Below are 26,919 nucleotides of genomic sequence, written 5' to 3' on the forward strand. Positions count from 1 at the left end.
TACATCTAAAGCCAAAGTGTTAGCTGGGCAGTGGAGTAATATTGAGCTGGAAAAAAGAAGTAAGTATGAAATAATGCCAGTGATTCTGGAAGGTCAAGGGAATCCCCATAAAATCCTGTGGGAGAGAGGAGCCTTGACGTGAACGTCAGAGTGTTGTTGATTCCCTAACTCCCAGTATGGTGCCTGGCACAGGATAAATGACTCAATACATATTTGTCGAATGTTGTGACTTGAAGGAAAAGCACATTACTCGAGCTTCTTTTTTTCTCCCCACCCCCTTCTTTTCTCCACGAAGGTGGAAAAAAATGATGAGGACCAAAAGATTGAACAAGATGGAATCAAACCCGAAGACAAAGCTCATAAGGCCGCGACCAAAATTCAGGCTAGCTTCCGTGGACACATAACAAGGAAAAAGCTCAAAGGAGAGAAGAAGGGCGATGCCCAGGCTGCTGAGGCCGAAGCTAATGAGAAGAAGGAGGAAGCCCCCGCTGCCGACGGGGTGGGGAAGAAGGAGGGAGAAGGCCCGGCTGCCGAAGGGGCCCCAGCCAAGGCTGACGAGGCCGGCAAAGCAGGAGACACCCCTTCCGAGGAGAAGAAAGCGGAGGGCGCCTCCGATGCTGCCCCTGAGCAGGCGGCCGCCCAGGCGCCTGCCCCCTCGGAGGAGAAGGCCGGCTCTGCTGAGACAGAAAGTGCCGCTAAAGCTTCCACTGACAACTCGCCGTCCTCCAAGGCCGAAGACGTGTCCGCCAAGGAGGAGCCTAAACAAGCCGATGTGCCTGCTGCTGTCACTGCTGCTGCTGCCACCACCCCTGCTGCAGAGGATGCTGCCGTCAAGGCAACAGCCCAGCCTCCGACGGAGATTGCGGAGAGCAGCCAAGCTGAAGAGAAGATAGGTGAGCTATGCAGTGGGCCGATGCTCCAGGGCGTCCATTCAGATGGCCAGGCCACCCTGACCGTCAGGGGAGAGGGGAAACGTCTAGATAGAATTAACTGCGAAGCAAGGGAGTTGTTTAATTCCCCCCCCCGCCCCCCCAAATTTCTTCTCCAAGGCTGAGAGAAAACTCAGAAAGATCTGTATAGCAGCCAGGGCTAGAGAGAGCTTAATTGGATTGATATAAAACAGTCAAGCTAGATAATTCTGGTGAAAAGAAAATATTCTGTGTGCCGACAGACTTAGTTTAATAAGTAATTACTGAGGCTACATATATTTTTTATGGATGGGAATTAGCTAATGTGATTAATTGGCTCCAGGAAGAGAGAGAGAGGTGTAAATATGGCCAACACTATTGAACCAGATTATCTAGTGTGTGAATTGCCCACAGCAAAAACATAATCTCAGATCACTTTTCCCTATCCTACAATATGTTTCTGGGCATTCCACCCACCATCAATTGGTAAGTAACGTGAGTTAGTGTGTGTAGGCTCAGAGAATGTTAATTGTGACATTAATTGAGGTCAAACATAATTACGCAAATAAGTCTGTTGATATTGCCAAAAGCAAAAGCAAAAAAAAAAAAAAAAAACAAACAAACAAACAAAAGAAAAAACTCCAAATACATGTTGTGAAGTCAAATGTAAATTATTATTTTCCTTTTGAAGACACTATTTTCTTTCATCTGCATAAATAATTCAATGTTGACTATGATTATTGGATTCTCTTTGGTTTGGAGCTGTAACTCAAGTTTGAGGGTTTCCACTATTACTGCACAAAAAGCCATTGCAGAATTGGAATAGAATGGACCTTCATCTTTGGAGACTAGATTTGTCCCTCACCCTAACAAATCCACAGTGATGAAGGATGTCAACCATCTCCAAGGTCTTTCTCTAGTTGGCCTTTCAACCCCAAAGATCCTTAGAGATAAAGTTTTTTTCTGTACCAACTTAAAAGTTTGGATTTACCGCTTTAGAGCCTCAGAGATTTAATCAACCATGTGACCAAGGGTCCAAATGTAGACTAGACCACAGTGTGCCCTTGGGAGAGGACCTACTTCATGAGATTGGTCTGGGATATATTTTGGCATTTTGCTATCAGATGGATCAGGAAATTAACCACTGACCATTTGTTTTGATAGCAATTTCTCCAAATTAGATATTACAGGATGGCAGATAATCAATCATTCTAGATATTTTCAGTTCTATTTATTTTATCTTACCCCTAAAATCCTGTAAGAATCTATAGTGTATTAGTTATCACTGTTATTGGCATACTCTCATACTCTAGCTCCAGAACTATCTCATGCTTCTTTCTACCAGTGACTTATTTTAAATCTTTATCGTAACTATGTACCTGCCCCAGGGGCCTGACCTTGTGGTTAAGAAGATGGGAATTTTTCCCCAGAAAAGGTAAGGTATGTGATAAAGAATGGGGTGTTGGTTTTAATCTACTCAGCAAAATAAGTGGTGTTAATTCCTTTTCTTTAAGGGTTGAGCTTCTTGTCTGGAAAACATTCTGCATAGGGACAATTATGTGTCATGTCATTATATAAACCTTGGAAATTAATCATGCCTTTAAATACACAACATATTTGGCATTGCTCAGACCATACTTTCACCAGGATTTCTAAAGTTTTGAGTATATATACAAAGACATGATGTGATTTTAGGAATCTACCCTTGACTGAGACTGATAGCAAGAAGGACCTCTTGAATCAATGAAAAGTCTAATATGTAATGTAAGGGAATTTCATTTTGCTGTTTTTCAAGTAATGATTATTGTAAATGGATTGTTTTATGGGTAAGTGCTTAATAGATGTCAAAAGTTGAATCAATGAAAATTAATTAGATTTAATTTATAGAAAATAATTTGTTCACCATTCATATATGTCTCCTGTACCTTTTAAAAATTTTATTCAGTTATTTGATTTACAATGTATCTGATCACTGAAAGTAAAAAGAGATAATACCGTGTTCTAATTATACAAATTCCATTTGAAAATTATCTCAACTAATGGGATTGTGTAACACTCATTGCAAGATGATTGGAAGTGTAGTTGAAGTTCAACTTGAAGGTAATAAGCAAGGGCAGTTTATTTGTATTGTTTCTTAGCTTTGGGTAGATATTGTCCTCCTGGTTATATTCTAACATGCTTTCTATAGTTTCTTTCTGGACTGAGTTATCTATTAGCATTGCCTGCTATATATGACAAGCACAAATTGCTTAGTTGTGGTGAATAGCACGGAATCACAGAAACTAAATCTGACAAGGAGATCTATCACTTCATATCAGCCCCAAATTCCCAGAGGCTCTGTGTCACATTTCCTCCATCTCCCATTCAGCTTCATTCTCACCCAGGTTAAAATAGCAATGCTTGCAATTGGGCTATCCTGTTTGGAAATGGATGGTTACTATGGGTTGATTTAGAATTCCATGGCTACCTAGAGGGGCACACAGAGAGAAGCTAAGAGTGTGCAGTGGAGGTGGCAGCAAAATAATTCAAAAGAAAGAATCTAAGAAAATAATTTCTACCAGTAAGAGGATCAAACAGCTTGGATCAAATCTGATCACTGCTTTAATTCATATGGAAATTATTTGTAAATTATAAATATGTCATGCATTTTTCTTCTTTTAGTATTTGTGGTCTAGTTATAACTGATGGATGCCATTGGCACTGAAGATCTTTGAAATTAGTTCATTTTCTTCTTCTTTAATATTTTTGGTTTTAATATAAACAAACATATCTCCCCTTCCTGTTTTCACCACTCTGCCCACCCAGCTTTATATGTGCCTATCACCAAAAGATTTCAGTGTTTTCATTTTTTTGGTACTGGGGATTGAACTGAGGGGTGCTTAACCACTGAGCCACATCCCCATCCCTTTTTTATATTTTATTTAGAGACAGACAGGGTCTCACTGACTTGCTTAAGACCTTGCTAAGTTGCTGAGGCTGCTTTGAGCTTGTGATCCTCCTGCCTCAGCCTCCTAAGCCACTGGTATTGCAGGTGTGTGCCACTAACTCAGTGTGTTTCTGATGATGATTCCTTTATAGAAAGAGAAGCATTTAGAGTATCTGTAGGACACTGCCCCCTTCATCCATGAGGAAAGAACTTTTGAGCCCCTTTTAGTGATTATGTCCTTGAGTCTCCTGCTGAACAATATGCTCATTTTGGCTCTCCATGAAGGAATTCTCTACTGTGTCTTCTCTAAGACAGCCTATGGACTTTCCCCAATAGAGGACTCCAAAACTGATTCTGTGGCCATATTCAGGGATATAGTATTCCAAGGTAACCCTTCCATGTGGCTGTCAACAAGTGATGGTGACTGGGTATTTGATAGGTGCTAGTTGGAAGTATAACTCTGAATTACTCTAGATGTCCTGTGGGTTGATATTGGCGGTTTTTATTTTCATGGTCTCATTACATCTTTTTAATAGGGCTCATTAGTAATGATCTGGGGAGGAGGAAATTTTCTGTTTGCCATTCTCTATTGTAATAGAAAAATTAGTATCTTCCTCTTTCCTCCTTTTCTTTTTCTTCCTTCCCTCTCTTCTTCTCCTTTTGTTTATGGTCCTTCACCCTTCTATTTTTCTTTCCTTTTTTCCCTTCCATTTGTAGTAACTTTCTGCTGTGCTAGGTATTGGTGTCACAAAAATGAATACGATGTGATCCTTTGATCTTAGAGGTTTCTCATTTGGTTGTGGAAATTAAAGAGATAGCTTTTAAAACTATCATTGATAACCTCAATTAAATTATGCAAATAAGTATGGAATGCCTCTGTATGCTAATATACTTCAGGGCAAAATATGAATGAGTGCTTCAGTGGCCAAGGTGCAGTTTTGAGCTATGCTATTATATAAGTTTTATGTAATGTGTATCACAGTAGCCAAATTACTAGCAAAAAGAAGAGATGCAAAATCTAGAATGATAATTATGTGTAAAAAAAAAATGAAATACCCAGCCCACATTTTTGGATTTAGGGAAATTCTTTATGTTTCCCAGAACAACATTTTTTAAGACCCAAAGGAACCATTCACCTCTTAGCTTTCCAGAAAAACAGCTCCATTTCTACTGAGCTGTGTGTTCGATGTGAGATTTCCCAGGGATATTTACACTTATTTGGCAGGGTGCCTCATAAATGGTTTTGATTTGAAATGTGGTTTCAACCACTTCCCAAATTTATACGCAACTCATAAAGAGTGAACATTTGAGTTGTGAAAGTTCATAAATGCTGTTTATAAAACATGGGCATCCTGTCAGATACTCAGTGGTATGCTGCTTCAATACTGTTGATTAAAGCTTTTATGGAACACTTCTATACTGCTAATCATTTTTATTGGCTTTTCTTGACAATAATCCAGTGTCATTTGATAATATTTTCCTTACTATTTTTACATTCTGAGGGTAAAGTCATTGGGTGTTCTTTCCAAAAACACAGTCCATGACAAACCAGAGGTCAGATTGATGGACTTCTAAATCCTTACCTTAACCTTTAGCCACCTTGTTGATTTAAGTTGTTGTTTTATCTCAATTGCTGCATTTTTCTTTCCTTATCTTGGCAATTGCAACAATTTCCAATTATTTCAGGGAGATACCAATAGGGACATTTATAGGGCATTCTCCATCCTATATGTTCTATAAGGTATGTAAGGGAAGAACACTGGACAGGAATAAGGAGATCAGGATTCTGGGTATAATATTTCTGCCATCCAATTGGGACCTTAGGCAATGTATTGCTTCTCTGGGTGTCATCCTTAAAATGACAGGATAAGATAGTTAATTTAAAAAGTATTTTAAGGATTAAAATGTAAAAATCCAACAAGAGGTAGCATTTAATGAGCTATTAGGTGCTAGGAATTATCCCATTTCATTGTCATAACCACTCTGCGGTATAAATAATGTAATTTCCCCTTCTCCACTTAAAGATGAGGAAGTTGAGGATTATGGATGATATGGCACTTAATCATTCTCAATGGCTAAGACGTGTTGAACCAGAAAACAAACAACAACAGTCTAGCGGCTGAGTCACATGCTGATCTGTGACAAGTGTTATTCTGGAAGGAACAGAAAAAAAAAAAAAAAGAAATGTCTGAAGACTGCAACATCATGTTTTAATCCCAACTCTAACTGTAAAAATCCATATTTACAGATAGGTATCCAATAACTACCATCATCGTGGATCATAATTCATTCACAGTTCCATCATCTCAGAATTAAAAGGAACATTAAACTAGTTCTGATTCTTAGGTTATCATTTCAGAAGTGCTTCCAGTGCTGTTTTATTAGACCTAAAAGAGCTATAAAGACCAGTTGAAATTGATTGTTCTTAACAGAAATATTACTGATTTCACCAACTATGCCTGGAGGAACTGAAAATTAGAAATTGAAAACTTAATATCTCAAATGGATGAAAGTAATTTTATTTATTCTATACAATTTCTACCCTAAATTCAGCTTATTAGAATTAGTATCTTTTTAATTTTCTTAGTAGGATCTACCCACCCCTCTTTGGCACATTTCCAAAGGATCTGGAAAAGCTTATGATATGTGTAACTAAAATATTAAAGAATAGTAGAAAAGGTAATTTGGAGAACAGTCTTTATTTCTTTAGTTAAGAAAGGAAGCAAGCACAAGAGAGCATGAAGAAATTGGTTTTAGAGCCATGAAATGCATTTTCCTGTCTTTTTCTCTTTTTTTTTCTTTCGGGGGCACTCAACCATTGAGCCACATCCCCAGGCCTTTTTGTATTTTATTTAGAGACAGGATCTTACTGAGTTACTTAGCCCCTCACTTTTGCTGAGGCTGGCTTTGAACTTGTGAGCCTCTTGCCTCAGCCTCCCGAGCTGCTGGGATTACAGGCATGTGCCACTGTGCCCAGCAAAACTCACATTGTTGAGGGTTTCTGTTTATTCTTTCATTATTCATTAAATTATTTCTATCACCCCATAAAAGAAGCTAATAAACAGAAAGGCATGTAAGTAGCCTCCCCGATTTTAAAGTTGTGAAATTATATTTGGCACTGAGAATCAAACAATATTTCTTAACACATAGAATGTTTTTCAAACATAATTGGTACTCATAAGTATTTTACTTTTTTCTCTACATGTACATGCAACTTCTCTCTCTCTCTCTCTCTCTCTCTCTCTCTCTCTCTCTCTCTCTCTCTCTCACACACACACACACACACACACACAAAATTCTAGACATATTAAAAAAAAAACAGAGAAAAGGAAGAAAAAAGAGCCCAAGAGTTGCACAATAAGCCTGTGGCTAACCATGGAGCAAGAGCAGAGCCCTGAACCTAATGGACTAGAGAGTGTTGAGTGGTCATTGCTCTTGTTTTGTTCTCAGTCACAATTTTATTAAATGAAGAACGAACACTTCCTGGAGCCAGAGAGAGTGGAAGAGAAGAAGGAAACCAATGGTGCTGCTTAAAGCTACTAGAACTATGCCCTTGAAGATTTCCCCAAATTATCTGGTTTAAAGCATAAAGAAGTGGGGGATTTGAAAGGCTGTGTACCTTTTGCCATCATTCTTAGTCATGTTTTAATTTTATGTTGAAAGAAAATGACTATCTGGGCTGGGCATGGGGCACACGCCTGTAATCCCAGTGGCTTGGGAGTCTGAGGCAGGAGGATCACAGTTCAAAACCAGGCTCAGCAACTTAGCATAGTCCTAAGCAACTTAGTGAGACCCTTTCTCTAAATAAAATATTTAAAAAGGGTGTCCCTGGGCACCAAAAGACAAGGAAAAAAAATAAGAAGAAAGAAAGAAAGAAAATGACTAGGTAGGTGTGTTGGCACACACCTGTAATCCCAGCAGCAACTCGGGAGGCTGGGATAGGAGGATCTCAAGTTTGAGGCTCAGCCTTAGCAATTTACAGAGTTCCTAAATAATCAGTGAGATCCTGTTTTAAAGGGAAAAAGGAAAAAGGACTGGGAAGGTAGCTCAGTGGTAAAATGCCTCTGGGTTTAATCTCCAATCCTACCCCCATACAACAAAATAACTAAATCAGACACTGAACCTCATTTCAATTCATGTGGTCTATGATTTTCTTCATAAAAGCTTTTACCAGTTATTGGTCTTATAACAACAAACCTTTGCTCTCTAAGAAATATCTATTTGGGGGTTTATTTGAAAGAGCTGTCATAGTTGTTTTCATAATGTTGATGGATAGTATGTTTTTAATAGATCCAATATTTTGCAGAATGTGTATGGAGCCATAGCTCTGTATTTTTAGCATAACAGAGTAATGTCACCTAAAATCAAGAGATTTGGGTTCTTGATGAGAGTCTGCTGATTTCAGGTCAGGCTTTCTCTTTCTTGGCCTTTGTTCAGATACTGTAAAGCAAGTGTATTTGACTATTCTTCACTGCCTTCCTAGTCCAAGAGGCAAAGTTGCTATGGAGACCAAGTAGGCATCTTTGCAGAGTCGGGTATTTGGTGTCTCAACCACCTCACTTACTATAGTTTCTTATTTTCTTATTTATTAGACAGTGGGTTTGGGAAAAGGGGTTGATAGTAGAGAAGTTGGGATAGAGTGGAAAATAATCTAAGAAAAGTCAGCTCTAAGAAAGCAAATAGTTACACGGGAGGCCCAACAGACAACAAGGAAATCTCAATGGAGTTCCTCGAGACATTCATTTTACACTAGCAATGAAAATAAAGAATTGAAAGTTATATTTTCTGATATGATTGTACTCCTGCTTATAGTCTTCCTAATCCTGTCTCTGAAATGCAAGTCCACAGCTATGTTGACCATAATTGGCCATTAGAATTTTCACTTTCCTCTTAGACTTAATGTTATTAATTTACTTTTATTAAAGTAAATGAATTTACTTTTATATTCACCTAATTTCATTAAGTAATTAAAACATGAAGTAATTAAAACATCTTTAGGAGCTTATAAAACCTTAGATTCTTGTGGAGCAAAGGAAGCATCTGGAAGATATCTGATAAGCTTTTAAAAATCTTGTCCCTAGACTGTCATTAAACCATAAACACTATATGAATAGATATAATGCAACTTTCTTCTAATTCTTTTTTTTAACTTATATTCACAATAATAGTATCTTCAACCAGTTGTGAAACTGGATAGCAGGCCTAAGTGTTTGGAATTGGGCTTCCACACATCCTGAGAAGAGATAGCACAGGTGATAGACAAGCTACATGTAGCTGCTCATCATTTTTTTTTTTTTCTGGATGGCGGAGGTGGGGTTATGGGGGATTGAACTCAGGGGCACTCAATCACTGAGCCACATCCCCAGCCCTATTTTGTATTTTTTAAATTTAGAGACGGGGTCTCACTGAGTTGCTTAGTGCCTCACCATTGCTGAGGCTAGCTTTGAACTTGTGATCTTCCTGTCTCAGTCTCTCAAGCTGCTGGGATAACAGGCATGAGCCACCATGCCCAGCCTTATCATTTCTAATACTCATTTTTAGTCTTCAAGTTGTAAATTCAGAGATGGCAGAGATAAAATATTTCAGTTTGATCATCTCATATCATGTGGCCAAGAAGGAGAAATGGAGTTCTAAAAGTATTTTTAGGGAGGAAAACATACACAACAAAGGCTATTTACCTTCCTTATAAATCATGTTCAATACAAGGGTACTTCTCTTGTGCCAAGGCTTCCCAAGGCTTTAGGATATCAAAGAAAATCTAGAACAATGAGCTACACATTTTCTTCACCTTTTGGCCAATAAGAAATGGGAATGGGCATGAGAATGGCTCCAGGAATATCTTTCTGTTTGAGAGTGTTTGGAGGGTGTCTGTAGAGAATAATTGTTCTTTCTCTGCTGGTTCAAACTACAATGGGATAGGGAAGACCAAGAGTTGTGATTAAGACCATCAATGATGAAATTTATGGTGTCAAACGATTAAAATTCTGTTTAAGCTAATTAGAGGGAGATGTCTTGGTATAAAGGTTTCATCATCTGAGTCTTGAAGGACAAAATGTAGCTAATGAAAAGGGATATCATTTATCACAAAACTTGAGAAGCCACATTTTATTTGAATTAATACAAAAATACAAATAATTTAAAAGTCATAGTTTAGCAGGAAATATTTAAAATTAACACTCCGTGGAAAAAATGGCTCTATGATCTGTTTTGTTGAATATTGAATCTCTTGCATCTATTTCAATGACTCAGAGATAGGATATAGTCAACAAGTATTTGATGAATGAATTAAGAAGGAATACGTAGTATCATTCAATAGAGAAAGTCCTAAACTTGCCCAAAAGACTGGATTCTAACCTTAAAACTTTGTGCAGACAAATTCTTTAGGTTCTCTGGGTGTGAGGTTACCCTTTCATAAAACAAACAAACAAAAAATTGACAGATAATATTTCAAAATCACCTCTACTTCTAAAAGAGTTTGACAAATCCTGTTTTATAACACATTTTCACTTCGTATGCAGATTCTAAGTAGCAAAGGGAAGCAGACACTTGCTCAAACAAAACGGTCCAGTGCCACCAACCTTTCTGCTAATTTGGATGCTGAGAACAGAAGCTCACTGGAAACTCTGGGCCATAAGTCTTCTCTGTGGCTGCCAGAATTCAAACCAATTTGGGCTTCATAGACCCATGTGAGCATTTTGCATCATGTTTAGAAACATATTGAGAACTAGAGGAAAGCAAGGCTGTTCCCTTCTAAAAGCAGGTGATTAATTTCATTCCCACCCCATGAGTGACCTGTGGGTGGCTCTTGTCAGTGTGTGACAGGTACACCCAGGGAAGGAATAATCTGCCAGGTTCCTTGGCTCCTTTCCCTCATCTGACACATTTAAGTAATCTTTACAAGGTGTGTCAGAGTCTACCCAACCTGCTGCTGCCCACTATAGGATGAATTTCCCAATCAACAGTGTTGATTCAGAATGTAGGCTTTCTTTCTCACTCCCATTGCCTATTCCCCTTTTCTGCAGTAATGCAAATATAATTTGGGTACAGCCTGTGAGACATTCAGATTATAGACCACAACAGAGTGGGAAATTGATAAGATTCTTCCACATGCCTATACTGCAACTTGAAATAACTCATGTAATTGGTAAAAAGACAAAAAGAGCTGAGCGCCGTGGCATATGCCTATAATCCCAGGGGCTTGGGAGGCTGAGGCAGGAGGATCATGAGTTCAAAGCCAGCCTCAGCAATTTAGTGAGGTCCCAAGCAACTCAGTAAGACCCTGTCTCTTAAAATAAAATAAAACAAAACAAAACAAAAAAAGGGCTGTGGAGTGAAACTCTATTCTGACTTAAAGCGTTAAGAGAGCATAGAGTTTAGTAGTGTGGCTGCAGCATTCACTCCACGGGGGTAATTATATTTTTCTAGGATGAAAACCAAGTGGAAAAATACTTTTAAAGGCCCTGATTTTATTGTCTGCCAATGTCTGTGGTGTAAATATTCCCATCATGGATGATTTCAGGCCACTGAATAAGAAGTTAGAATGTGATGTTAGCAATTTTTCCTTAGAAGCCAATGATTGGGCTAAGTGTTTAGTATTGGGCTTCCACACATCCTGAGAAGAGATAGCTCAGATGATAGACAAGCTACATGTGGCTGCTCATCATTTTTTTTTCTGGATGGGGTGGTGGGGTTACCAGTGATTGAACTGAGAAGCAACTCAGTGAGACCCTGTCTCTAAATAAAAAATACAAAATAGCCCATGATGATTCATGAACAAGCTCTGGCATATCTGAACTCAATATATTTTAACGATTTAATTAATTTTACATTTGGTAACTCATAAAATACTAAAATAGCAATCATCAACTCCCAAATAATGTTTTGGTATAGAAGCACATAAATATCCATTTATAAATTGCATAATTATGTACATAGGTGTGTGATACCATGAATACTAGCTTTAACATTTGCAATCATTTATAATGAGCATCATTCACTTGTTCAAATGATTAAAGGTAAAATTTAGAATTATACCTGGTATTCAGCAAGAAAAATAATTGCTTCTGGAACCTGGACACATTGTCCTCAAAAGTGTGAACTAAGTTGCATCTTCTGAATTGGATTGAAAGTTTCTCCCCCCATCCCTTTTTTATACCTTTATTTTATTTTTATGTGGTGCTGAGGATCGGACCCAGTGCCTCACGTGCACTAAGCAAGCACTCTACCACTGAGCCCCAATCCCTGCCCTGAAAGTTGCTTCATTTTAATTTTTTCAGAGGTGAATTCAGGGTTCAGTTTGAATTGCAACCATTGCTGACTTTTCTAATTTCTAATGCAGACAAAGAATTACCTCTTTTCTTTCCTTATACTGATTTTAATGGTAGGAGAAACATTGTAAAATATTCACAGAGGGTAGGATAAGATTAGTCAGCAATTACTGAGGGCAGAAATCTTCCAAATTGTTAGTTTGACTGGACACCATTAGACTGAGTTAATTATCTATCTATCTATCTATCTATCTATCTATCTATCTATTTATCTATCTAATCCATCTATCTATATTTCCATCTCTAAAGCAGAGATGCTCTGGTGTTATGATTGAAGAAGACATGGGGGTAGAAGAGTAGTCTAGAGATGTCCAAAGCCCCTTTTCCTTTGTTTCTACCCCTCCCCTTTAAATGAATCATCTCTGAGCTCTAAGTTACATTTTGAAAACACAAATTTAAGAAATTTCTCTGCTACTCTCTATCTACATATGGCCAGAAAGACGATTAATGTCAGTTAATCTTATTTTATATAAACTGATCTTCACAATAAGTATTACATCGATTATTAAGGTGTCTTATTTAGGCCCACAGAAAACTGACCTGTATTATAATCCTATTGTTCAGTCACGGATAGGATTGGTCTGAGTCACCTCTAATTGTTGTATTAAGTAATAAGACAATGTTCTATGTTATTTTAGTTCTAATAATATGAAATCATGCAAACTTTACTTTCTAAATATTTTACAAATAAAGTTCACAGGATAATGTACTTTCTAAAATCTTATTTTAAAGCCATAAACCAGTGAGTTTTGAATTCTGTTCCTAGAGCCCTTGAGTTCCATGGTGTAGTATTTTAGAGAGGATTTTGGGAACTGGGTTGTTCTACAGAGGCCAGGTTGGCAGGAATCTGGGTCCTCCACCATCTCACAATCCTCTCTACCCTGTCTAAACTATTTCTGGATCTTGATAAAACTTTTACATTTTTAACCAGTTCTCTTAAAAATTAACTGCTCAAAACTCAAGGCCAAATTCAAAAGATCTTAAATTTTGGAATGACTCATTTCAGCTAAGCTATTCAGAACTCATCTTTTCATGTAGCCATCTTCTCTGTCCTTAGTTTGAATTTCATATTTTCCAAACAAATGGTCTTCCCAGATACAGTAGAGAAATTGTTCAGATTCTAAGAATTTGTTTAGAGTGCAAATCATACGCAAATGGAATTTAGGGGATTCACCCTGGGTTACTAACCAAGACTGAGTAAGTTACTATATCCATGACTTCTGGATCTTTAAGAAAAAGAAAAGATTAATGATACAATAATATTTTTAGTTATATTCCAATTCACAATATAATTACATAAACAAAATGTCCTTTCTTAGAATATACTATTTAAGGAATTCTATCAGTATAATTTTGAAATATTCACACACAAAAAATATTTCTAGAAGTTTAAAGCCCAAATCTATCTGAAAAAAATTTAAAAAAATAATCTGTCATCTGTTTTTCCTCCCACTCTGGTCCCAGTAGACTCTAGGTGTTTGTGTCTGTCTGAGAAGCTGCCCCAAAGGAAAAGACTCATAGGCAATGGGGCCAGTTCCTGTTTAACTCCAAGTATTGACATCCTAAATGTCACTTCAGTGATTCACATCACTATGTGACACAACCCAAATAGACAAAAGTAAGCCCAATAACTTTAGCTCTGTGTTTAAGGGGCTCCATATTCTTAGGATTTCTGGTAGACTTCTCTGAAAACCACTCATCCAAAGCCACAAATCTGTACCCATCCATATGAATAAAACCTACTAAAGTTTACCTCTGAACTGAATAAGATCTAAATTTTCACCATTGCTGATGAGGCACCTTGTGATCTGACTTCTTCTTTCTGATATTAGGTTCTTCTGCTCTTCCCATCTGTACTCCTCACTGCATTATTAGCTTCCTTAATGTCTCTGAACCACTCAGTTAATTCCCATCCCAGGACCTTTGCTCTTGCTTCCTCCCTTGCTCTCCTCATGACTGCCTCTTTGCATGTAGGGTTCCATTTGAATGTCACCTGATCTGAGATGACTTTCCTGACCTTTAGGTCAGAACACAGTCATGCCTGCCCACCTTATGACAAGAAGTTAGAATGTGATGTTAGCAATTTTTCTACCACAATAACCAATTTATTTTCTCTATAACATTTTTTAAGTTTAGAATGACTGTTTATCTCTGTGATGTGTTTATTGTCTCTCTGTCACAGACTTTCTGTTCCTTAAAGGTAGGAGCTTGACATCTTTTAGCACAATGCCCTGAATAGAGCTTAGCACATAGAGGAACCTCCATGAACACCCACTGATTGACTGGTCGTATCAATTTCTCCAGTGGAGAGATTTCTCTTCATAAATAGCTTTGAAGGGAAAGAACAACTTCATTTTTCAAATTTGAAACCTGAATTAAAGCAAGTGTTGTCTATTTTTATTTGCTTATGGCCCATTTCTTTTAAATGTTATAAATCAGCAACTTCCTTTTTATGACCTATTTCTGGATATTTCCCAGGCAGCCAGACATTCTGAGTATAAAGGAGGGTATTTGACTCAGAAGAAAAATTGGTCAGAATAAATAAGTGTGGGTTCCTAGGAAGAAGCAGGCAGGGTGCGGATGGGGACTGTTAATGAATTAAAAAGGGAAAGTAGAGGAAGACAAGAATGGGATACTACAGGGGAGGAAGAAGAGGGAGGAGAAAAATGGAAGGAACCAGAAATGGGAGTATCAGAGGAAGTAAAAAGAATAAGAAAGGAGCAAAAGGAGAAAGAAGGCTAGTAAAGAGAAAGTGGAGGTGAGAGGGAAGAAGTTTGAGGCAGGGGAGAAGCAGGGCCAGAGGGGCAGTGAAGAGCAGGAACAGGCAGGTGGACGAGATGCACTCAGGATCCCCCAGGGCTCTGCTGCAACAAGCTCCCTGGCCACCGGCAGGGCAGATTTACCTTCCTGGCTGGTAACAGCTGATAGTTTTTAAGAGATCTTCCATCACTAGCACTCGCTCTTCTTGGCTTCTCAAACAGCAGACCCTGAAGGGCTCCTGGCAAATGGATTTTCTGTCTTTGAGCAGATCTAAGTGGCAGATGGGGCCTGGCTCCCCAAGGAGAGACCCCCGCCCCCCAACCAACAAGACACACACACACACATTTGAGCCCTCTGCAGCATCAGTGCCCGGACAGCCCCGCCTCCCAATCCAAGAGCCACTGCCTCTGCTTGCTTCCAGGCAGGAAAAGAGGAGCCGAGCTTCATTATCCCCATAATTATAGGCCCATGTTTCTACTAATGTGTTGTGGATTCCAAGGAATATTTGAGAAATACTTTTTCACTTAGAATGCCTCATGGAGAAGCTGTCTTGGAATTGCACAGTCCAGGGTTCCGTTCCAGGTTTCTCACTGCAGGTTCCAATGATTTGTTCAAACCCCAGTCTCTTTATCTATAAGATGAAAATAAGGAAGTCTGCCTTGTGCAGTTGTTAGGATTTAATGGTGTAATATGTCTAAAGGACTGGCTACAGAGTAGGCCCTCGACTAACATCATTTAGCCTCACTTTTCCTCTGCTGATCTGAAAAAATTACTCCTCATACTGCTATTACCTCTTTCCATACAGGATCATCAGATCAGATCTTCAAAATGGAGATGGGAAAAGCAAGCGTTGTCTCTCTCTTCCACCCATAGATAAAATAGTTAGTCGAAAAGCTTCTCTCATCCAGTAAATAAAGAGATCCTGAGTAAAGTTATTTCAAAAAGTATAAAGTACTACAAAAGAAAATTTATTATTCAATGAATACTGTAATAATAGAATTACAGCAGCCCTGGGTTTAGTCAAATCTCTTCTTTGGCAGCAATGCAAGAGAAAAATCACAGGTGTTAGAATTAAAACTATATGTATGAAGCAAAGGCACTGTCCCTAACCAGCTCTAGGTCACTAGCTGAAACATTAGTTTTATCATCCTGAATTTTAATAGAATACCCTCATTGCTGAACCTAATGGTTGTTGGTATTAAATAGATTACATGTAAAGTGCCTGCTATGGTGTTTTATTGAGCACATAGTAAGTGCCTGATAGAAAAATCACTATTGTTTCTCTTCCTTTCAACTGAAGCTATTGGAAAACTTTCTTTCCTCCTTGGACTACATCTCTGATTTCATAACAGAAACTAATATGCAAATATGACTTGATTTATGACCAGCAAGAGAGACACATAATGATTTGCGGTCTCTTCTGGGAGTCAGAGACGATTCTATTTGGCCTACTTTGTAGCTCAGCAACAGTCCCAACTCCTTACATTATCAGTAATGATTGAACCTGGATGTTAGCCAAGGCCACCAGGTAGTGATGTTAAGATTAATTTAGGCTTCATGTAATTGGTCCCTCAGAAACTGCAGTCCAAGGATTTGATAAAAAATGTCGGGAACCCTTAGGGGATACAGCTAATATACTCTTTCTAGGTAAATACTGGCATAAACTGTCATTGGCATAAACTGTCATATCTTGGATTTTAATCTTACAGTCTTACAACTGAAAGGAAAGTTATAATTGCCTAAACCTGGAAATTGGAGGGTTTTGGAAAGGTTGTTTCATCTCCTGAAATAATTTGCAACATGTTATACTGTGTGTGCCTAGAGAGGATTTTCTTAGAATGTCCCTGTCTTTCATCAGACACCCAGCTGGGACCATTACTCATGAAGATTAGATCAACTATATTTGAACAATCTCTAGGAGAGGTTGTATATGTGTGTGTTTGTGTGAAAGATGAAGCTTGTTCCAGGATTCAGGATGCATGGTCTGTCCATGGTCACATATTAATTTAGTATCAGAGTAGAGGAGATGAATCCAGATGTCCCAAGGATTTTATTTGACTTTCATTGAAATAATTTGCACTAATTAATCTGTATTATTCCCTTTGTGCACTAGGCATTAAGCAGGATGTAGCTGTATAAAAGTGATGAATATCTTTTATCATAGATATTACAACCTGGTTGGAGAAAAAAAGTAAGTCTCTTAAGATAAAAACAGAAAGAACTCAGGGCTAATCAAGATCAATGTAAGTTTGTGCTTCTTGCAAGCTGCAGTCTGTAATTGGGGAAAAGTAATTCAGAGGCCAGGATGGTAGGTGGGGCCTGAAGGAAAGAAGTGGACATCATTATGGAACAGTGGTGAGCCAGGCAGCCTCAGTAGCTTGTGTCAGTGAGGGGAGGTGTGATACGTTGCACCTTGATGTGATTAGAGCCTTCAAAGAGGAGGTGGTTGAAGTTATTATATTTGCTCCTGAAATGATTTTGATGTCTTTACAAGGTCTCTACAAATGACCATCCATACTAAATTTAGTCCAAAGATTAATAATAATTGTACTTTATTTATTCAGTTGATTTTAACAGTATTTCTAGACTTACTTTATGATAAATTTCCAGACCAAAAAAAAGTAAGAATTAAACTGCAAGACAGCGTTATAGTAGGAACCAGTTGCAGTAAATTATTCCTACCCTATCGCACATAGTCTCTGGGAGTCCTTGGTGGAGAGATTGCTGGTGTGTGCCTGCCACCCAGGCTCCGCAGCTGGGAATGGTATTACACTGGTGCCCTCTGCTGGCAGGAGATGGGAAGTTCAGCAAGAAACAATGGTTCCCTGGTCTTCGGAGTTGGGGACTCGAGGCCCACAGCAGCCTCCAGGCAGGATTCATTTAGTACTATTTATTGTCCTCCCAGTCAGGTATGCTCTGGCATCATGCCTGAATTCATTAACTGAAAGGAATAATTGGATTTTTATGGTAAGGAGGTTGTCTTCTGATTTTTAAAGGTAATGCAGAAAACAGCTCCCCTTTACGCTGAGAGTTTGCAAGTTGGACTCCCCTTCATTGAACGCACTACCATGACTCATGGTAGGGGGTGGCCATCTTGATATTGCACAGTTGTCTTGAGAGACTTGGGGGAAACTCTGAAGTCATTTCTTAATTCTGTTCAATTGTCATTGTTTTTTTTTTTTTTTTTTTTTAATGGTGAAGAAAGCACATTGATATTCATTGCTGATTTTCTTGGCTCAAATAATTAGAATTAATGCCATGGTGTTAAATTAGATTTAGAGTGTCTGCTCTGGTGTTCCTTTAGTTCCTTGCTCAGCTGATTTTTCTGCCAGAGGTGAAAAAAACATTCATTTGTAATTAAGAAAGAGATGGGAGAGTGCTGAGAAAGAAACCAAAGGAGAAGAGTTGTGAATTCTCATGTGTGTAAATTGGTGGTAAACTTCTAAAATAACATGATGGGAGCAGGCGTGAGGTGGAAGAGGATGGATTGAAATGGTCCTCCCCAGTTCTTCATTTTTATTTTATTTTTTTTAAGGATCAATAATATGGACATGGAGGTCTGCTTCTGGTTTCCATAACAACCTGGCTTATTGAAAGGCTGCAGGCACCACAAATCCCCAATTATCAGCCTTCCAGGGCTTATTAATGGAGCTGAGGATCCCAGTGAGGCAGGGAGCTCATTGTTGGCACGTGCCTGGCGGGCTGGTTGGGAGGGTGGAGGCTATGGGAAGCTAAGCTGCCTGGAGAGACAGTGGCCATTTGTCCCCTGTCACTTCAGGGGGGTGCAGTCATTCAGAAGGCATTCTTAAGAATGTCTCTTGAAGCCCCAGTGCCTCCTGCCTCTGTTGCAAGCATCCCAGAAGTCCAAGTGGAGATTGTTTTTTCCAGTACCACCCTAAAAGCCATCCATCTGGAATAAATCCATGTGAATATATTCCATACCCTGAATGTTTATTGAGCTCCTATAATTAATTGAGTCTTCCTCACGAAAACAATGGTGACTCTATATTTCTAATATTAACTCGAGCCTTAATTAAAATGTGAAGCCAACCTAGTACATATATGATAGCTTCGAATTACTCAGTCTTTGATCTGGTGTTTGCTTATTAGGTCCTCACATAGAGTAATTAAAATGGCAATAATTATACTGATGAGGAGAAAAGGGCAGATAGTTTTTATTTGTGCCAGTCTCTGTGCTAAATACTCTACAGGAAGTTTTTTGTTGACTTCTCACAATGATTCTAGGATAAGGGGTATTGTGGACTCGTTTTTTACAGATGAGGAAACAGGAGCAGGAGAACTCAAATGACATATTGTAGGCCACAGAGCTAGCACGAACGAACACAATAGGGACTCATGTTTGTTTCCTCTTTATAATTACTTTCATTCTCCCTTTGTTGTTTAACTTGAGTGTCCTTGAAATAGAAAAAAAAAAAAAACATTTTTACAGTAAATCCTATGTGATCCACCGTAATTGGGGAAATGGAACATCCTGGTTAATAGAACATTTTGATTCATAATTGCCATCTATATTATTATTGAATTTACAGTTGGGAAAGATTTGGGATATGATAAACCATGCACAAGATTAGAAATACAGCAATCACAGTAATAAAATGTTTCAGGACCATTATACAAATGTCAATTTTTATTATAAAGCAGAAGTGTTTGTTGATAAAGACTTCTTTTTGACAGAATGCTAGGTGCACTGTTTTTATAACATGGAAATATCTGCCTTACCATTTTGAATATTATGCATTTCAAAGTACTTTCTATGTAAACTGCCACTGAGGTTCAATGTGATCAGAAAAGAAGTCTTTGAGGTCTTTCAGAGTAAAGAATATTAGTGTTGGGAAAATCTTAAATTCATTGCTTCTCAACCAGTCTTCATTAATCCTCTGGATATCACTAGACTATGCTCTTTAAAATTTGAACCTATACTGTGTGAAGAATGGAATATGACATCTCTTTGAGGTGGTTCAATCCAAATCTGTCATAAAGCACAGTGAAAGTAGATCTGCATTGGCAGAATTTTCATCATAGTTGCTCAAGCATCAATTTTTATGATTTTAGTCTCCAGAATTGATAATAGAATTGGTTTACAAGAACCCCACCTTTTTAAGGATTAGGAGAAGTGACAATAAAGACAGTTTTAGTTAACACTGAGTATATCATTTCAGCAGTTTACATGTGTCATCCTTTACTGTAACACTATGAGATGAGTACAATACCTGCAATTTTTATAGATGAAGAAATCAAGGTACAGAGAGGTCACCTAATATGCCTAAGGTATCACATGGGAAATGGCAGGTTTCAGATTCAAACTCGGTAGTCTAGCTCCCAAGACTGGACTAGGGTCTGTAATCCCCACTAGGGTTGTCCACATGCACATCTCCAGCTTGCTTCTTCCTCTTCTCTCCTGTTCCCACAACAAGTCCATCTACACTTCCACCTTCAAGGGAAACAACTCCTGCCAAGGTCACAAATGAGATTGCTAAACTCCAGTGGATAGCCCTAAGGCCTCCTCTCCTCTGTCCAGCATTGGATGGTTGGTCACTTTGTTCTCTCTGAAACACTTTCATTACTACTCTTCCTGTACATTAGCTATTCTTGATTTTTTTTCCCTTACCAACTGAATAGTCTCTTCACTTTCTTTCATCCTTCCTTCTTACCTCCCTGCTTTCTAAATTTTTGAGTTCCCTACAATGTTGTTCTTGGATATCCCCTTTCTGTGTACATTTATGTCTTTGGTGACCATATCCAGTTCATGGCTTTAAATATCACAGCACGAAAAACCCAGGGTTCTATCTGTAGCCCAGAACTCTCCCCCGATTCCAGAGAACTGCCCCTTTTACATGTCAGCCTGTATGTATGACAGACATTTCAAACTAACCATTTTGAAAACCAAACTCCATTTTTTTCTCTAACCCTGCTCCTCTACCAGTCTTCCTCATCTCAGAAAAGGTTGAATCATCTTTTCCTTGTGCTTAGGCCCTGTTGGGCTTAGAATTATCCCTGACTCACATTTTTCCTTTTATAAGAAAATCTTGTTTGCCTCAGACTGTCTCTAGAATCTCAGCACATCTTGCTTTATCTAGCACCCATAAGACTTCAATAACAGCCAAGTCCTTAAGATGTCATGACCCTCTTTCCACTAGGGGAACCTCTCATATTTTTATCTATCTATCTATCTATCTATCTATCTATCTATCTATCTATCTATCTATCTATCTAATCTACCTAGCTACCTACCTACTGTCTATTTATGGTATAATATAAGCTCCATGAGGATCCCGCTTTTGGGGCTTTAGTATTGTCTGGCACACTGCTGTATCCCCAGGAATCTGAACAGGTAGACAAATGTCAGTAGACATTTGTTCATTTAATAGGCAAAGAAGTTACCTAGCAGATAAATATGTCAGGCAGCACTGCTGGTTGTGACTATTTACAATCAAAGTAGTTGATTCTGATGTGGCAAAGGTGACCTTGAATCACTCATATTCGATTGGTTTCTTCTTTATCACCACTGAAGAAACTTCCTCTCAGCCACCTGGGCAGATGTTGCCCCATTGCCCTTTGCCCCTACAAGTTCTCTGGTGACCCACAGAGTTCTCACACATAGTGCCATCCCTCCTAATGATGGGAAGAAGTTGGCAGTGCACAATGACAACAACTGGAGTTTTGTCTGTGGCACTAGGGTATCCAATCTGTGAGACACTAGCCTCACTGCTTTGCAATCTCACCTGCACAGAGGACAAGCCATGGGGAGGAAATAGTTTCATCTCTTAATCCAAACCACTGGTAGTTCTGCCCTGATTATTAATAGATAGCAGAACACACCTCTGCTTGCAAATGAGCTGCCTTTCTCTCATGGTGAATCACTCAGTCAAAGCTTCAATGTCTAATAAAGAGTCTGGTGTATTGAAAGTTTTGTGTTGTACTCTAAATTGCAGTTAATTCAGCATTTACCTCTAGCCATTTTTATTTAGTATGTTGAAATTGCTCACATGTTGATTATAGCTTAATGTTATTGGGACATGTTTTCATATGGGAGCTATTTATAAAACTATAACTAACACATAAGAACATGTTAATATATATAAAAGCAACATAGATAGATAGGTAGATAGGTAGATAGATTGATTGACTCAGGCTCTGTTGTTCATGATCAATCAGAGTCTAAGAATTAAATTTCATGCCATCTACTTTCTTGGCCCATTTAGAAGATTTTTGTGACCCAGAATAAAGCTGTTGGGTCTTGGATTCTCACCATGATTGGCAAAGCATTGAGAGACAAACAATAAATCTAGTCTGTGTAACTATAGACAAGCTTTGGTGAGGAAGGCTGCTCATTATTCCCAAATGGCCTGGGGTATCTGTGGGGTGTGTTTATGTGTGGTAACCCTTAGGAAGTGGAGTAGAAAGATGTGGGCAGTGGGTGGGGTGTGGTGGCACATGCCAGTAATCCCAGTGGCTGGGGAGGCTGAGGCAGGAGGATTGCAAGTTCAAAGCCAGCCTCAGAAAAAAGCAAGGCGCTAAGCAACTCAGTGAGACCCTGTATCTAAATAAAATACAAAAATAGGGCTGGGGATGTGGCTCAGTGTCTGAGTGCCCCTGAAAGCAATCTCTGGTTATCCCCACCTCCAAAAAAATGTGAGCGGGAGGGGAGAATGGGGAGAAAACTAGGTGAGTGAGTAGATGGGGTGCCTGGGTCACCTGAAAATCCCAACCAAAAGGAAAGTCCAGTAGTAGAGGACCAGGACACCAGCAAGCCACTGTAAAGTTCTCCACTATGGATTGGAGGACTCTAACAACAAGAGTCTATATATGAATATTACAGCAATTTATATTTGTATACCCAATGATTTGACCCTAAACCAGTAACCCTTCATTTATTATTCACCCCTTCAATGTTCCCACTACCATCCTCCTTCTTCAAATGACTGTCCCACCGTTAGAGATGGCATGGGGTAATGGGAGGAACAAGTAGAGAGGAAAGCCCTGTCATGACTCTCTACTGCTGAGTGCTTGTAATAGTGGCAGCCATTCTTGGAGACTAGAATTTCCTTCTGAGACTTGGGTGGACAATCGCTGATTGTGTCTGTTTACCGTGGAATGCTTTGGTTTACTGTGGGCAGGAGGTTAGGATGAGAATGTAATTAATTGTTCCAGCTCAGCTATTCATCTTTAGCAACCTGTGTCCTGACACCTGCTGGGTGTGGCAGATTTGTACCTTGTCTCCACGTGTAGAATGCGCATGGGCGGACATGCTACTCTTTCACAGAGACAATTTTGTTTTCCCTTATTGTGTCCCACATTACTCTAATGCCCTCTGTGCCACCACTCCCAACCTTCCTTCCTCTTCCGCCACCACTATGCTCCCACCCAGATCTCCTGAGAGTCATTACCACTCAGCCCATCAGCCAAAGTTAGTGGGTTTCCATGGTAACCAGGCAGCTGGTGTCTAGACACTCTGAGAGATGCCTTGCAATTGAGCTGCAAGTCTAACTTCTATCACACACCCTGCTCTCTTCCCTCCTCCTCTTTCCCTCCATTTCCTTTTTATTTACAGCAGGCATTAATTCCAACACTGGATGGAGTTTCCTTTTGACAGGCCATTAAAGGAAGGAGGGGAAGAGAGAGAGGATAAAAATATCCAAATTTACTGTCTTGTCAGATCAGTGCAATGAGAAGACAACTGAGGTGACAGACTCTGATCTGGCTTGTTATTTCTTCCTCATGAAGGATTTTATTTAATTAAAATATTTTAAATTAGAATATAGTGCCACTAGTCTACTGGGAGTCTTAAGCATCTTTAAGAGCCAGTAAATGCATTTTCAGGAGAGGGCTTCAGCTGATGGCACAGAGTTCAGGTAGAGTTTTTTCACTGTTTCCAGGCAATCAATGTAATTTCCGTTTCTATGTGGCTCAGGGGAATTGCTCGTCTTCAGTATTACTAGATGGGAAACTATGGAGGGGAATATAGTTGAACATGAGTAAGGCCCTTTAGTGACACCTCAGATCTGATAAAGTCAAGTTTAAAGCTCCTTTATTTCTCCAGAGAGAGAGCAGCCATCTGACATTCAGACATGGCCTGGTGCTCACAAGTCTGCAATAGCATTCTCCTTTGGACATAAACAGTTTTATGGAATACCAACCTCAGACAAAGGTTCTTTGTGTGGTACATCATGACAAAACATGGCCACCAATATCATATCTAAATATGAACATTATCCAAACCACAACATGGCCAAATATTTCCTTCACCTGGCTAATAGGAATAAAAATGCTTTCTTCATGATGGCTTCTTTTTAGATGATATTTATTGGAATGATCAATCATAAAATTACCCATTTCATGACAGAATTCCAATGTACTATTGTATTCTGCTCCCTTGAATTCATCTCCCAACCACCTAACACTCACACTAAGTCCTTCCTAATCCTTTCTGAGAAGTCTTGTGGTTCTCCATGGTATATATTCATCCTGGCTTACAGACTTATTGATAAACCCAATTGTGTTCTACTACATATGTACTCTGGTGGTCTCTGACTAGAAGGTATTAACACTCCATAGAATGCCTTTCTATATCATGTATACTAAAGTTTACTTCAATAATAAAAAAAATTTTCCTCACTTTCTCTCACATCTGAGTATGTGCTATATTATCTTTACCCCCACATTTATTATGATACCTCCTTGAATTCACTGATTTGCCTTCTGAGATCTCATAAGACCTTAAAAACAGAATTAACTCATTTTTTTCTGTGTTTATTATTTATCCATCTTTGATCTCAATAATTAAAGGTAACTTGGGGGAACTGGATGATTTGGAAAGCTTTCTTATTACTCTTTTATGACCCAAGTCTGCATCGATAATGAGATATGAATCAGACAGCAGACCTTAAACATGCCCAGGCAAAATTATAGTGCTAGTATGACACAAATTTTAAATTTAGTATACTTTCATTTAAATTACAAGGAAAATTATAGCCCGTTTCATAATCAGTGGTATCAGAGAATTTGTTTGGGCAGCAACATCTCCTTCCTTTTTTATCATCCATTAAGTATTTTAGCTATCACTATTCATAGCGGAGAAGTTTTGAAGAGGGCCACCTTGGGAGCAGAAAGAAATGTTAAGAAATGAGCGAGTTGGTCAGTTTCTGGTGTCTTTTCACACCCTGAAGTGTCAAGTTGGTGTAATATGGTCATGCATCCCTCTAGGTCCCACTGAAGGGGTCACTCATCATCTCTCTTTCAGGTTTAGTTCTATACCCGGCTTTGGAATCAGTATCATCTTCATTCCTAGGCAATGGCACTTTAAAGACCCTCACTCAGTTGTCTCAGCATCATGTCAACTTGTGCCCATTAATAATTGGTCTCCTTAATTGAGAACAGTTCCACAAACTAGACTTCTGCATAGTTTGCATTACCTAAATCCCTATTTCATTCATTTCTTTATGAGATTCTGCTTTCTCTGAGACTAAGGTCTATCTTATTTTCACTCATCCTATTAGAGACAGAAATATTGTTCTTAGATCAGTGGTTAGGGTCCTTTTTCCTTACTGGTAGGTTTCCCTAAATGCCCATAGTCTGTCCGCATTGGCCCCTTCCTATTTGCTGTCATCTGCCAGGCTCCAGTGCTTGTTGCTTATGGACTACCACTGCTATCTACCTCCTACTGGACTATTGACCTTAACCATGTACTTCTGCTGTACAACCCCCAGCCACTGCCGCCTCTTCTCACTGCTTACTACTGGCTCCATGCCAAGCAGTAGTTTTATAGCAAACCCATATTCCCTGTGAATCTGGTATGTTTTTCATTGGCTTTTCAGTACATTTCTTATTTATTTATCTACTTATTTTCTATTTTATGGCCTCATTCAGAGAGATGTGCCTTGGAGAAAGAAGAATCAACAGATACAGATGCATATGGAGAAAGGGGATTTTAAACTTGGATCTTTGGGAGAATAATAAGGTCAATCTTGTTATATTTGTCGTGATAGTGATCAGATGATGTTCAGTAGAGATTAAAATATAGTATTGAAGTTAGGAGTGGAGCCAAGGATATAGAGACATATTTGACAATGGCATCTGGAACTTGATGCATCTGACAGAAGGAATCTTTAAAACTTCGTGACAAAAAAAGAAATATGCTTATAGTGGTGTCTAAGGATTAAGAATATGACAGTGATAAATTTACTACTATCTGGGTAGAATTTAGGACTGAAGTTATTAGGGATTATAAGTTTTTTTGATAAAAAGTCTATAAGGATAATGTAGAATTAAATCTTGGATTGTAGTTGTATTAGGAGACAGGGAGAGAAAAATCTAGCTTCACAATGGCTTAATGAATGAATGAATGAATGAATAAGTAAATAAATAAATTCCAGAAAATAGCAGAAATAAACCCAGAAATTAGTCTTCACTGAAATCAAGAAAGAATAATATTTTAAGAAGATATCAAAACCGAAGTACATCAATAAATAAAATGATTTTGTTCAAGCTATTTCAAGAGGAACCTCAGGTCCCAATATCATAGTGTCTGAACAGGGTTTATTGTTACACTTTTATAGGGAGAAAGAGACAAATTACAGGTGGTATGCTTTATAACTAGTACTGTTTTGTAATCCAGGGAAACCTCATCAACTGAACAGGATTATTTGTCTATCTAGATCATTTCAAAAGGACAAATAATTCTAATTTCAAATGAATATTCAAGAGACAAAAAATGAGAATGTGGAGAATCTCTGTCTGTTTTTGTCAGTTTAGGCAAAAGGGGACAGGTTAATTTTTTCATCTTATTATAAGTAAAAAAGTATGTCATCCCTGAGTCTTATGGGAGTCCTGAGAAAGGGTAGGTAGCAGATTGTATGGAGAAGATGTTCTCTATAGTAAGCCATTTCATGGAGTACCCCTAAGAAAGAACAGGCAAAGAAAAGATGCAGAAATATGGTAAATGAGAGTTTGGAATAGATTTTTTTTTTGGAAAGCATTG

At 38.6% G+C, this 26,919-nt stretch overlaps 1 protein-coding gene across 4 annotated transcripts in view; it reads left to right on the top strand.

Annotated features, from left to right (window-relative positions):
• Positions 1-26,919, top strand: part of GAP43 (growth associated protein 43) — a 368,423-nt gene that overhangs the window by 322,669 nt on the left and 18,835 nt on the right. For all 4 annotated transcript variants that reach the window (XM_081302800.1, XM_081302802.1, XM_081302801.1 and 1 more), the window contains one exon: positions 296-893. In XM_081302800.1, the coding sequence (XP_081158926.1) occupies positions 296-893 (598 nt within the window). The remainder of the gene's footprint in view (positions 1-295; positions 894-26,919) is intronic.

This window comes from Spermophilus citellus, assembly GCF_964194105.1.
Source record: "Spermophilus citellus genome assembly, chromosome: 7".
Lineage (NCBI taxonomy): Eukaryota > Metazoa > Chordata > Mammalia > Rodentia > Sciuridae > Spermophilus > Spermophilus citellus.